Source organism: Dioscorea cayenensis, chromosome 6 (assembly GCF_009730915.1).
Source record: "Dioscorea cayenensis subsp. rotundata cultivar TDr96_F1 chromosome 6, TDr96_F1_v2_PseudoChromosome.rev07_lg8_w22 25.fasta, whole genome shotgun sequence".
NCBI classification, from domain to species: Eukaryota; Viridiplantae; Streptophyta; class Magnoliopsida; order Dioscoreales; family Dioscoreaceae; genus Dioscorea; species Dioscorea cayenensis.
Genome location: NC_052476.1, coordinates 4,377,623 through 4,390,594, shown reverse-complemented (window position 1 = coordinate 4,390,594; position 12,972 = coordinate 4,377,623). Strand labels below are relative to the sequence as shown.

At 36.2% G+C, this 12,972-nt stretch overlaps 1 protein-coding gene across 2 annotated transcripts; it reads left to right on the top strand.

Moving 5' to 3' along the window:
- The first annotated feature begins 8,267 nt into the window (after nt 1–8,267).
- Nucleotides 8,268–12,265, top strand: LOC120263580 (eukaryotic peptide chain release factor subunit 1-3-like). 2 transcript variants are annotated; one of them, XM_039271541.1, is made up of 3 exons: nt 8,268–8,349; nt 10,318–11,787; nt 11,943–12,265. In XM_039271541.1, exon 2 carries the CDS (start codon nt 10,361–10,363, stop codon nt 11,672–11,674), a length of 1,314 nt encoding a protein of 437 aa, XP_039127475.1. In that variant the 5' UTR covers nt 8,268–8,349; nt 10,318–10,360; the 3' UTR covers nt 11,675–11,787; nt 11,943–12,265. The 2 variants fall into 2 exon arrangements, with proteins under 2 accessions (XP_039127475.1, XP_039127474.1); XM_039271540.1 differs by having other exon boundaries at nt 10,318–11,793.
- The last annotated feature ends 707 nt before the right edge of the window (nt 12,266–12,972 follow it).

Sequence of the window (12,972 nt, the reverse complement as noted above, 5' to 3'; positions counted from 1 at the left end):
ATAATTGTTGATCTTTGAAAGAAGCTCTTAGGAACTCTTTCCCATTCTTAATGAAAACTAACAACCAAAATTAATTGAAAAGTAAAGGACATGACATAAGATCATTTAATTGATGACAAATGGAAGTCTTCATCATATTTATTAACTGGATACTTGTTCCAAAAGTGAACAATATATGCATCTTTCTGGGAATAGTCACATTACCATTCAATGCTAGCATCTTTCCCTCAATTGAAGCTACATAGATTGGAAATAAAGCAATGTAAAGTGTGAACCCCAGCATCTTCGCAACCGATCCCTCAATTTTAGCTGAATTTTAGGCTAGCCTGCCAGCCATTCAATGCTTCACTATGATTTTCATTTCATTGTAATTTTATTTTTGTTTTTTAAGCAAACACTTAATTGTAATGTTTTGCCTTAATGATCATTGCCATTGCTGAACTTTGTGCGTGAAAGTTGTGTTTGTACTCACTTGTATTTATCTATCATTATAGATTCCAATAAGAAAAATATGGAAGATTTAGAAGTTGGTTATTCTGAACGGGCCATGAACGAGACCATGGCCGGATCTTTTGGTGCAGAAACATTGAACAAAGAGAAAGAGCAATTAACACAACCAGCGGATTTATTTCCTAAGAAGATTGTGCCAACAACCAGTATGGTACTTTATTCCGAACAAGAAGTTTACAACTTCTATATTGAGTATGCTCGGCAAGAAGGGTTTGGTTACAAAAAATCGTACAAGGTAGGGTGATGATGGAAAGTTGAAATATTATACACTTGCATGTATAAAAAGTGGGAAAAGGATATCAACAACAAAAACTCTTTCAATCCAAGGTTATCCTCCAAAACAAATTGTCAAGCCAAGATTAACGTGATTGTTGGCAATGATGGATGCTTTACTATTTCTAGTGTCATTTACGAGCATAATCATGCAGTGAGTCCACATAAATCTCGTTTTTAAAAGTGAAATAAAAAAAAAGATGCAAATGTTAGGAGAAGGCTTGAAGTAAATGATCAAGTAGGCATAACTTTAAGCAAAAAATTTTCATTCTTTAGCTGTTGAAGGTGGGGGATATGAAAATCTGACATACATCGAGAAGGACTGTCGGAACTACATTGCAAAAGTAAGGTAGTTCAGACTAGGAGTTGAGGATGCTGAGGCGCTTGCAAATTATTTCTTGTGCATGCAACAGAGAAATTCAAATTTTTTTCATCTCATTGATATGGATGAGGAAGGTCATTTGAGAAACGTGTTTTGGGCAGATGCAAGGTCTAGAGTTGCTTATGAAGCCTTCGGTGATGTTATCTCCTTTGACACGACATAGTTAACGAATAAGTATGATATGCCTTTTGTTCGATTTGTTGGTGTGAATCACTACGGGCAAACGATCTTGTTTGGATGTGGTTTATCATCGAAGGAATATACTAAAATTTACATATGGTTGTTCAAAACTTGGCTAGAATGCATGTCGGGTAAATCCCCCAAAGGCATCATTACAGATCAATGCATTGCCATCCAAGGAGCAATTAGAGTGGTCTTTCTAAATTCTCATCATCGTCTTTGTCATTGGCACATTATGAAGAAGGTTCCCGAGAAGCTTGGTGGACTGACTGAATATAAAGCAATAAAGAAAATTTTGAAAAGTATCATTTATGAAGCAGTTTATATTCAAGAATTTGAAGATAGTTGGCTGATGATGGTAAAGGACTGCAATGTTGAAAAAAATGAATGGCTAAATTCTTTGTACAAAATTCAGCATCGATGGGCTCCCGTATATGTGAGAGGCATTTTTTGGGCGGCGATGTCAACAACTCAAACAAGTGAAAGCATCAATGCTTTTTTTGATGGGTATGTTGGTCCAACAACATCATTGAAACAATTTGTGGAGCAATATGATAATGCGTTGAAAAGTAAGATTGAAAAAGAAACAAAGGCTGATTTTGCACCTTTTAACTCAAGTTTTCTAATGCTAACTGATTGTTAGTTTGAGAAGCAACTACAAGAAGCCTATACAAATGAAATCTTTAAGTTGTTTGAAGATGAGTTGCGGGGAATTTTGTATTGTAATCTTACACTTATCAGTCAGATGGGTAAATATGTACATTCCAAGTGACAGACATTTTTCAGGGGAAAAGAAGGCAAAGTCAGAAGGCAAGTGGTATTCAATGTGTAACACAATGAAGCAGAACTTGATATTAAATGCTCATGTAATTTATTTGAGTTTAGAGGAATTATTTGCAGACACATTTGCAAGGTTTTGATTGAGAAGAATGTGAAAGAAATCCCACACCGATATATATTACCCCGGTGGAGAAAGGATATAAAACAAAGGCATACATGTGTGGTGAATTGCTATGATAACCCTCTAACTAGTGAGGAAAATGTACGATACAATATATTATGTTCTCATTTTTCTAAAGCTGCTGAAATTGAGGCCACCTCTATGGAGAGATATAATTTTCTGATGAAATACTTGGATGAAGCAATTATTAAAGTTGATGGACAATGCACATTATTATGGGAGTCATTCTAATGAAGTTCTACATCCAATGGCTTTAGAAGAAGATAATGAGCAACGCCAAAGCACAAGTTCAAGTGTAAAATTTTGAAGTCCTCTAAAAGTACGGAGCAAAGGCCGACCACCATCAAAGAGGAAGAAGTCTAAAGTAGAAGAAATGATCATTATAAATAAGAAAAAGGTAGTTATATTCTATAAGAATTTTTCTTAATATCACAATTATTGTTTTCCTTAACATTACTATTAATTCTTTCAGAAGGCTCAATCAAAGGAAAATACTCAAGCTCAACATGAAAAACAAGCCGAAATTTGCACACAAGAAAGCATGGTAATGACTAGATATTTGAAATTTATATTTGGTATTGTGTTTTATATATATATTTTTTTAACATATTGGAGTATACTTTTCCTGTTTAGGTAAATTCAAACTCTCTTTCAACTTTCGATAGCTTCATTTCGCTAAATTCGGGCATTCAGTCATTCACACAAGAATCCAATGTCTTATTTATGGTATTCCAATTATTCCTTTCTATTGATTTATTTAACTATGACATAAATTTTTTTTTATCAAGTTGATTGTCTAATTCTTATAAATTTATCAACAGGGGAATATAGACCTAAGGTGACCAGAGCTCAACAATGTGTTCTATGTTTGATGGATGAGTTCTATGTTTTGTCAACCTTAATGGATAAGTTCTACGTAGGTGTTGTATGGTTTTGTCAAGCTTAATGGATGACTTTTATGTAGGTTTTGTATGTTTTTGTGAAGCTTAATAAATGACTTTTATGTGGGTGATGTGTGGTTTTGTTAACTTAAAGTTTGTTGTTATAATGCATATTTATGTTTTGATGGTGGTAATATGCCTTCCAATGTTAAGTTTGTTGTTGCTAGCTATGAAGTTGATGCTCAGTTAGCTTATCTATCTACTATTGATGCTGATGAAGTTGGTGTTGATGTTGTGAAAACAGAGGCAGTGATCTTTCCTTCAATTCTGTTTCTAATGAACTTTCCTTCAAGAATTTTGATAAAAATTTGTTTATAGGTGAAACACTTATGTGGAAGACAATGTTTATATGAAATGGAAAACACTTTTCTTGATAATTTCAAGCATATATATATATATATATATATATATATTCCATGAGTCTTGTTCTCAAATTTTGCATCCCTCATCCTCTGAAAACATATCACAATTCAGGCTGCAAGGAATTATTTTCCATAGTGAGAAATGTTTACTGTTTCTTTCATTTTATTTGTACTAATGCATATATCAAAGGTTTAAAGATTAGGCACCCATTGCCGGAATAAAATCTCAATCCTCTGAAAAATATTGTCTACCATGCTTTAACAAGTACAAAAGCCCTAACAGCAATTCCATACATAGAAATTGTTCTCTCTTGTGTTTCAACCTATAAAAGGAACTACAGATACATGGGAATGACTGGTGTTAGCCGGAGAACCTATAAAAGACTGGTGGTGGCCAGAGAACCTCATGGGCCTCGCACATCTCTTCTTCTTTTGTAGTGTTGGTCATATTTGAAGCAGGCTAGAACGAGAGAGGCACGGGCAAGAATGTTGGATAAAATACAGGAACCATCGGTATCAGTATTGACATAATTTTGTATTGAGGGGCATTTTCTTGAGGTTCTGCAAGTGTGTCTTGTGATGAGGTTTATTTCGGTTCGTGTTCTTGATCCATAGAGATATGTAAAGATGGTGATTTGCTTTGTGTCTCAAGTTCATTGGGAGGGGATTGAAGCATGAACTATTCTTCCAAAACTGGCAGTTCATCCATTGGCTGTAGATCAGGAAAACAAAACACTTGTAAAACTTACAACAATATAATGAAAAACACCAAGACACATGTTCAATCAGAAACATGCATTACCAGATGACAAAAACAAAGATAATTCCTTGTGATTATGCCTGCAAATAAAGTAGAAAGTAAATTGAAGACGAACCATTTCAGGGACCATATTAAACAAGCTTGAGCGTCTCTTCCTTCTTGTTACATTGGTTTGTTGAATGAAGTACTTCTGAGCATGACTGGCCACTTGCGTTGGTGTTCTTGATACAACAAAGTTATGAGCTATCCCATGCCAGTCACCCTTCCCCAATTTCTGTAAGCCCAGTAGGAACATACGATGCTCTTCTTCAGTCCACGGGATGCCTGAATACAATTAAGATGACAATTAGTGCACTATAATCTGAGTTTGATATGGACTTGAACATTAAATCATTTTCAGAAAAGCAAAATCAAGTTTCTTAGGAAATCAAAAAGAAAACCTTTTTAGGCTTAACATGACAATGTTCTTTGCCAAACTACACTATAAATCAGATCATTTTTCATAAAAGCAAAACTCTACAGATGTCTCTTGAAGAAGGACAAGTAGAAATAAATTTGTTCCTCAGCTAGATTTCTTGTGGTCTGCAATTTGAGTTTCAAAATTAAAAGAAGTAATATTTTAAAGGAACTAAAAAAGGTATCTATAGTTCCTTTTATATTTAATAGAAGCTAAAAAAGTTCATCTTCGATCCCGGAGTGGAAGATGTCGAGACCCTAGAACACCTTAGAGATTCAAGAGAACCAGCATGAGAGGAATCCAAGAATCAAGATCCAAATCGAAACCAAGATGACGACTACAAACCCTAGAATCATCAAAGAAGAAGACAAAGATCGTTTCCTTCTTCGAAGAAAAAGAAGGCGGCAGGCTTGCGGGTGACGGGCGGGCGGCCGGTGACGGGTTCGATGATGCGGCGAAGATGAGGATCATGGTGACGGGCGGGTGACCGGCTGATAAGTGCTTGAGTAGACATATTTTTTATATATGTTTTACATGCATTGAGCATCATTTTTACTGTGGTTTATGTCTCATATTGTGTATTTGGTGTTCTTTTATGCATATAGGTTGTGAATGCTTTAAAGAGTAAAAAAAGGAAGCAAAGATAGGCTATAAAGACACAATGTTGGGAGTTCTTGTTCAATTCAAGGATCAAGACACGAGAGCGCTCATAAACGTGGAGATGTGTGCCAACTTCTAAGAAGATTCAAGTCAATTCACTATTTGGAAGGGGCACAAAAGGCAGCCACATCTTCATATTCCTTCTCTTTGTGAAGATTGCAAGACCTCTCAAAGATACGTCGATGAAGAAAAAGTTTTATAGCCTACCACATGGACGTGTGCCCGGACATGTGGCCTTAGGAGAAGAGTGTTCGGATCGCGCTTTTGTGAAAAAGCACTCGTAGCAAAAGTTCATCGCTCACGCCGGCGTGGAAATTCCCGCGGGCGCGTGGAAAAATCCACACGGCGCGTGAGGGCACGTGACGACGCGATCTAAGGCCTATAAATAGCCGCTTTTGCCCTATTCTTTCTCATCTTTTGTGCGGCTCTTGAGGGGTGAGACGGCTAGGGGTTTTGGAGAGGAGGTCTTTGCGGCTTTGGAGGCGCTCGTCACCAACTTTGATCGATTCCTCCTCCGTCATAGCATAAAGGAAGCCACCCAGATGAACCTAGCTTCGGAGTGGGTCCTTCAAGACGTCAAGCTCTCCATCAAGGCCATCGGCTCATATATAAGGGGTTTATTTCTATGGTTTTTAATGTACTTTCATTCATTGATGGTGTGTTTTTGTATGTTGCTCCATGGAGAGCTAAAAACCCTAGAGGGTATTTGGGCTTGTGAACCCTAGGATTCTCATCTTTTGTGGATTTGCTTAGTGTTTTTTTATTTAATCCGAGTTTGATTAAGTTTTTAATCTTGTTTTTCTCATTGCTTGCTTGTTTAATTAATCCTTGTGGTTGATTGGATTTGCATGATTTGTTGCCTTGGTGGGAGAGAGATCTCCATTAGGGTTAGAACCTCAAGATTGAAGAGGGTTGAGAGGGTGAATCATGAGATAGTGAAGTATCCCCTTTCCCTCCGATTGGTGTATTCTATCTCCATTCCCTAAGCTCTATGCAACCATATTTGGTGGGAGGCGTGAGATTGCTCGATTTCTCTCTGGGACCTTGTAGGGGGTTAGGATCCTTCACGGGAATTAGGGTTGGATCAATCTTTAGGAATTGGATACACAATTTGGAATCCCTAGAGTGCTTTTGATGGGTCATATGTGGTGTGAGGTGTTGAGATTGATTGATTTCTCCACCGGACCTCGTAGGGGACTAGTATCGGTGATCTAGAGATAGACCCGATTATGTTTGGACTTCCACGACTTAACTTACTCATCATAGAAACACTTTTACTTATCCGGTACCTAATACCGAATCCTAGGGGGAGCATTGCCCGAATACCCCACTTTTCTATCGATTGAGATTCTCCTTCCATTTTACCCTTGCATATTCGTCTCCCGTGTTCATCTCTTCGTACATTAGATCACCACACTATCCCATTATCATTAGGCTAGATAGCAGAGAAGAAGTTAGTACTAGTAGCCCTGTTCCCTGTGGATTCGACTACCCGACTCACCGGGTATTTATTACTTCGACACCCGTGCACTTGCGGTACACACACGCATATTCGGACGTGTCACCGGCGACAGGTTCGATGATGGTGCGAAGATGAGGATCGTGGTGATGGGTAGGTGACGGGTGACGGGTTCGATGATGGTGGATCTGTGATGAAGCAGAGAAGCGATGGGTTCGATGATGGAGGATCGTGGTGATGAAGCAGAGAAAAAGAGGAATTAGGGCCTAATGTTACTTTTTCTTCAATGATACTAAAATGCTGAGTATGAGAGAGATGAAGTGGGCCACGTGAGTAGTGTGGCCAATTCGTGTGGCAGAGTAGTGCTATATAGCATTACTCTCCATCGGAAAACTTTGAATTGGAATAAAATGTTAAAAATAAATTTTTGTAAATTTGCACATCACCATCATGTAAAAAAAAATTAGGAGAAGAAAGCCAGAAAAGGTCTAGAGAAGAAGAAAATGATGGCTGACTTGTTAATTAATGTGGATGTTGATCCAAAACCTCATAGATTCAATATATATAAAAAATTTAAATTTATAATAAAACTATGTAGATTAAATATATTCAAAATCTGAAATTAAATAGACATAGTTTAAATATATACAATATCTGAAATTAAATAGATAAGATAAATTTGCCCCATGGGGTTTGTAAGCATGACTTCAAATTCTTTTTCCTTCAACCTCTTTTTCCTACTCGTCTCACACAAGGTCAAGATGAATACTATTGTGCCTTAATATTAAACATATTTTACTTTTCAATCATTAATTTGTGCATACCCCTTCCACATAATTTGTATCAAAACAATTATCTATATTTATAAATTATTATTTTTTTAAAACCCATTTTAAAAATATAGATTTTGAGGTCACTTACAAAGTTGGAGACACCATGATCAACAACTTTTGTGGTGGTATTATAAGTTTTTATTTGGTTTTTATCGGATTTTAATATGTTCTAACATCTAACTTTATACTTAGTTCTCATTACTAAATTTAATATCAAATAAACCAGAAAATTTTAAAAATTAAATATAACTACATTTGAAATATTTTCTAATTTTCTTGAATTTGAATAAAAATCATATTTAAATCCAATTACGAATTAAACATATTTAAATCCACTTATTATTCCAGAATCAATCCACTTACAATCTCGAGGCATTAGGGATAAGCTAGATTCCCATCCATCGCCAAGGATAACCGTTAGATCAGTTTTGGGCGGCTGTGATTCATTAAGATCTTACCTAAAATAAGAGTTCATTACATTAAGCAAAGAGATATCAAGGCATCAGAAAGAACGAGAGCACAAAGCGAGCAAAGCCCTCGTTCCGCCTCCAGCTCTCTTGCGCTCGTTCTGGTACTCCTTTCTCTCGATCCTATGCTTGTTAATCCCCGAATTCTTCATGATCTGATGCTTAGGCTCTGGTTCTTCGTTTCTAGATCTTGTTTTTCATGGATTTTTATTTGTATTTTTGGTCTTTTTTGCGGTTTCTGATTGAGATATTGGGTTTGATCATTTAGGTTTTAGAGATTCGATCTATAATTGAGTTTTTAGTGTGGATCTGATTCGTGATTGTTTGATTTGGCCTGATTGGCATCTTTTGATTATGCTGGTGGTGGCGGTGGCTAAGATTTTATTAGTTTGATTTTTTTTTTTTTATTCAGGGAGTTGCTTGATTTTCTTTTAGGTGATTTGGGATTTATGTTTTGTGAATCAAAATCTAATTGTGGTTTTTTAATTGAGATCTATTGGCTGTATGTTATAGCTGTTGATTTATTAGGTTTTATTTGTTTGTTTATTTTGCTATTGTGGTGATAGGAGATGTTAGTCTTATTGATGGGATTTCTAGACCGGTTCCAAGACTGTGATTTAGGTTTTTGCTGTTGTGAATTGAAATTTTACGTTAGTGATGGTCTTTTAATGTTCTTGTGGATTTATAGATTTCGGTATATTTATAGGGATTGTTCATGTGATGTATTGATGTGGCTTTGGCAGTTGATACTTTCTATGCATTGATTTATGCGCTTACTTTAGCATGGATTTCTTTTTTTTTCTTTTTTCGTTTTTTCTCATTTTTAGGTTTCTCCCGGCTGAGGATTTATGGGATTGTTTTCTTTTTTTTTTCTTAGAGTAACAGATGGTTTTGTTTTTGTGGAATAATTTGGCTTTTGATAATTAAAAAAAAGCCTTGCTTTTTAATCAAAGATAAATATTTGTACTGCTTTGTTGGTAACGGAATTGTTACTATGTCTGTGGGTGTAATGGTCATGTGAAATTTTGGTGAAAATTGTTTATAAGAGGTTGGTAGGTTTTATTGTCCATATTACTGTTAAAAACAGCTTCTGATAAAAGCCTAATGCTGCAATATTGCTCTACAACAATGTTGCTTTGAAATTTTCCCTTATTTGCTTATTATAGTTGATTTCCGGGGGAATTAATGTACACTTTGTGTGTGCTAGATGCCTTTTGATGTAGCTTGTCTTAAATGGCTCCTTATCCATTGTTATGAATAGATTTGAATGTGGCTGTTAAGCATATGATGGGTTCCTGGTATCTTTTTTCTTGTAGTTTGGATAGAATGTTGGTAGGCATGCCAACTCAAACAAAGAGTATATTCATAATGAGTTTAGCGGAGAGAAAGAAATGCTTAGATGGTCTTATGAATTTATAACCAAGTTATTTATAGCCGACTACATATAAGTTTCAACTGTTGTTATATTGAAGGATCTTGCATGCTTAGGGGGCGTTCATTTTACTGTAAGTGAGGGGAAGCTAGGAAGTGAGGGAAGTGCCATTCCCTGGAATGGGGGAAGTGATATCACTTCCAGGACTTCTGTGTCCATATGGGGTCCTCCGCCTTTCTTCCGTGTCATTTTTGTACTCATTTGTTTCACACGCTTCATTGACTTTTTTATGTATTTCTTATTCGAGAAATTGCAAACAAGTTCATGAGGTTTTCAGAACACTTTGGTCTTTGCAGAGTTTGTTTGATTCAGTTATTAGATTTACATTGCAAAATGTGGTGATGCTTAAATTGTGATTTCAATATTTGAAGTTCCTACAACTTGAAACTTTTATTCATTGCATATCTGTTGTCAATGGTTATTTTGATTCTGCCATTTACATGGCTCTGTCTATACACAGAGTTAGTTGACATAGTTCCTATCTCGAACATGATTATCCTTTTATATGGTTAAAAATTTGGTTCTCACGGCTTATTGTCCTCGATTTCTTGATTTTTCCTGTCTGATTTTTCGTTTTGGTTTATTTATTTGACCTTTATCCTCTGAGGTTCAAATGGTTCTTATGAAGTGTTTTATGCAGATATATCCGTCTTCCTTTCTCGTGTGTCTTAAGCCTTCTTAAAATGGCTGATGGTCATGAAACTGACAAGAACATTGAGATATGGAAGGTTAAGAAGCTTATCAAGGCCTTGGAATCTGCCAGAGGTAATGGCACAAGCATGATCTCCCTGATTATGCCACCACGGGATCAAATCTCTCGAGTCACTAAGATGTTGGGTGATGAGTATGGAACTGCTTCAAATATCAAGAGTAGAGTGAATCGGCAGTCTGTGCTTGGTGCTATCACTTCTGCTCAGCAACGATTGAAGCTTTATAACAAGGTTCCTCCAAATGGACTGGTTTTGTATACTGGAACCATTGTTACAGAGGATGGGAAAGAAAAGAAGGTGACCATAGATTTTGAGCCTTTCAAACCCATCAATGCTTCACTCTATCTTTGTGACAACAAGTTCCACACTGAAGCATTAAATGAGCTTCTTGAATCGGATGACAAGTTTGGCTTCATAGTTATGGATGGTAATGGTACTCTTTTTGGAACTTTAAGCGGCAACACAAGGGAGGTGCTTCACAAATTCACAGTTGATCTTCCAAAGAAGCATGGAAGAGGAGGACAGTCAGCTCTACGTTTTGCTCGTCTGCGGATGGAAAAGCGTCACAATTATGTTCGCAAAACCGCGGAGCTTGCTACACAATTTTTCATTAATCCTGCTACAAGTCAGCCTAATGTAGCTGGCTTAATTCTTGCTGGTTCTGCTGATTTCAAGACAGAGTTAAGCCAATCCGACATGTTTGATCCCCGGCTGCAAGCTAAAATACTGAATGTGGTTGATGTTTCTTATGGAGGAGAGAATGGTTTCAATCAGGCCATTGAGTTATCATCAGAGATTTTATCTAATGTGAAATTTATACAAGAAAAGCGTCTGATAGGAAAATACTTCGAGGAAATAAGTCAAGATACTGGAAAATATGTTTTTGGTGTGGATGACACACTGAAGGCTCTTGAAATGGGTGCTGTGGAGATTTTAATTGTCTGGGAAAATTTGGACATTAACAGGTATGTGTTGAAGAACAGTGCCACTGCAGAGATCCTTATAAAACACTTTACCAAGGACCAGGAAGCCGATCAGAATAGCTTCCGTGATCCAGCAACTAATGCTGAACTTGAGGTGCAGGAGAAAATGTCATTACTTGAATGGTTCGCCAATGAATACAAGCGTTTTGGTTGCACCCTTGAGTTTGTCACAAATAAATCACAGGAGGGTTCACAGTTCTGCAGGGGTTTTGGTGGCATCGGGGGTATCCTTCGCTATCAACTTGATATAAGGGCTTTGGATGAGCCATCTGATGATGAAGGCGCGTACGAAGATTCTGATTAGCAATCAAGAAATCAGTTCCTGGAGCTGATCCAGGGGCAGCAGCTTGGGCTGGCGGAACCATCTCACTGCCCCGTGGAGCTCCCACTTAAGCCAGTCAATTATTCCGAATGCCAGTAAAGGTTTGTCCATTGCTTTTATGGTCTTTTATACCATGTTTACTCTGCTCCATTTATATAGATCACTAGCACTGTCATTATTTTAGGTCTTATGACATTGTTCGATCATCACATTCTTTCGTAGTTTCAGTATTTTGTGTTTTTATGGGCAGGTAAGTGGTTGAAGTGAGTTATGTGGCAGGCGTTCTTGCTGTTGGGTTATTAAAAGAACAAATCAATTCTGGCAATGATGTTTGGATTATAGACATCAGCATACTGCATTTTTATGTGGCAACTTCTGTTACTATTAATATTTAGAAAGTCATAATCATATTGGTATGATAGACTATGTCCAGACCACGCAATACTGTTATGTGAGTTGTTTCCTCTGTTTTTTTTTTTTCTGCCTTATACTCATGTGCTTAGTTGGAACTGCTTGTGGTAACTATTAAACACCAATTTTGGTGGTTCAATATGGTATTGTATTTTGCTTCTATTGATGATGGTTATTCTGTTTTTTTTTTCAAGGTTTTCATTGCTTTGATTGTGGCTAAGAGTCAAATTGCCTATTGGGTTTTCATTTTTTGGCTTTCTTTGGGCTGTGTTTGTAGAGTCAAATGCTTTCACAAAATTTCAAAAATATTGATTATATATATGTGTGTGTGTATATATGAAAAAATTATCAAAGTTTTGCTCCCATTAAATTAGAAAAATAGGGTTCAAATTTAAAAATTATAGGATGGGTTGTGTTTGTGATTGGTTACTGAGTGGTTTTTAATTATCCAAGTAATTAAGGGCGCCCTCAAGGCTCCAACTAATTTTAAAGTTGCGGAAAATTCTTTTATGATAGGGTTTTTGTTTTTTTCTTTTTCTTTTTTTGTCTCTCCTAAACTGAGTAAGTTTTTTATTAGGGTTTTTTTTTTCATCGCAATTTTTTGAAATTTTATAAGTACTCATTTTTCCTTGGTTTTCAATAATTTTTAAAATTACTTTTAAACCCAGTGTGCATCGACAATGCTTTTTAACTGTGATATTAATATAAAAAAAAATAGCAAATTGTGAAAATTAGCAAATTCTGACAGCTACGATTTAAGATAAGAGGTTTTGGATCTTAATCTGGTTTCTAATTTTTTATTGTTTTTTTTAATAAAATTTTCATCGAACGTAGTTTGTTTTTGACCAATAATGAAATATTAAAAGATG

What these genes read in the sequence shown, in the direction of transcription:
- LOC120263580 (XM_039271541.1), top strand. Translation starts at nt 10,361, where the DNA reads ATGGCTGATGGTCATGAAACTGACAAGAACATTGAGATATGGAAGGTT.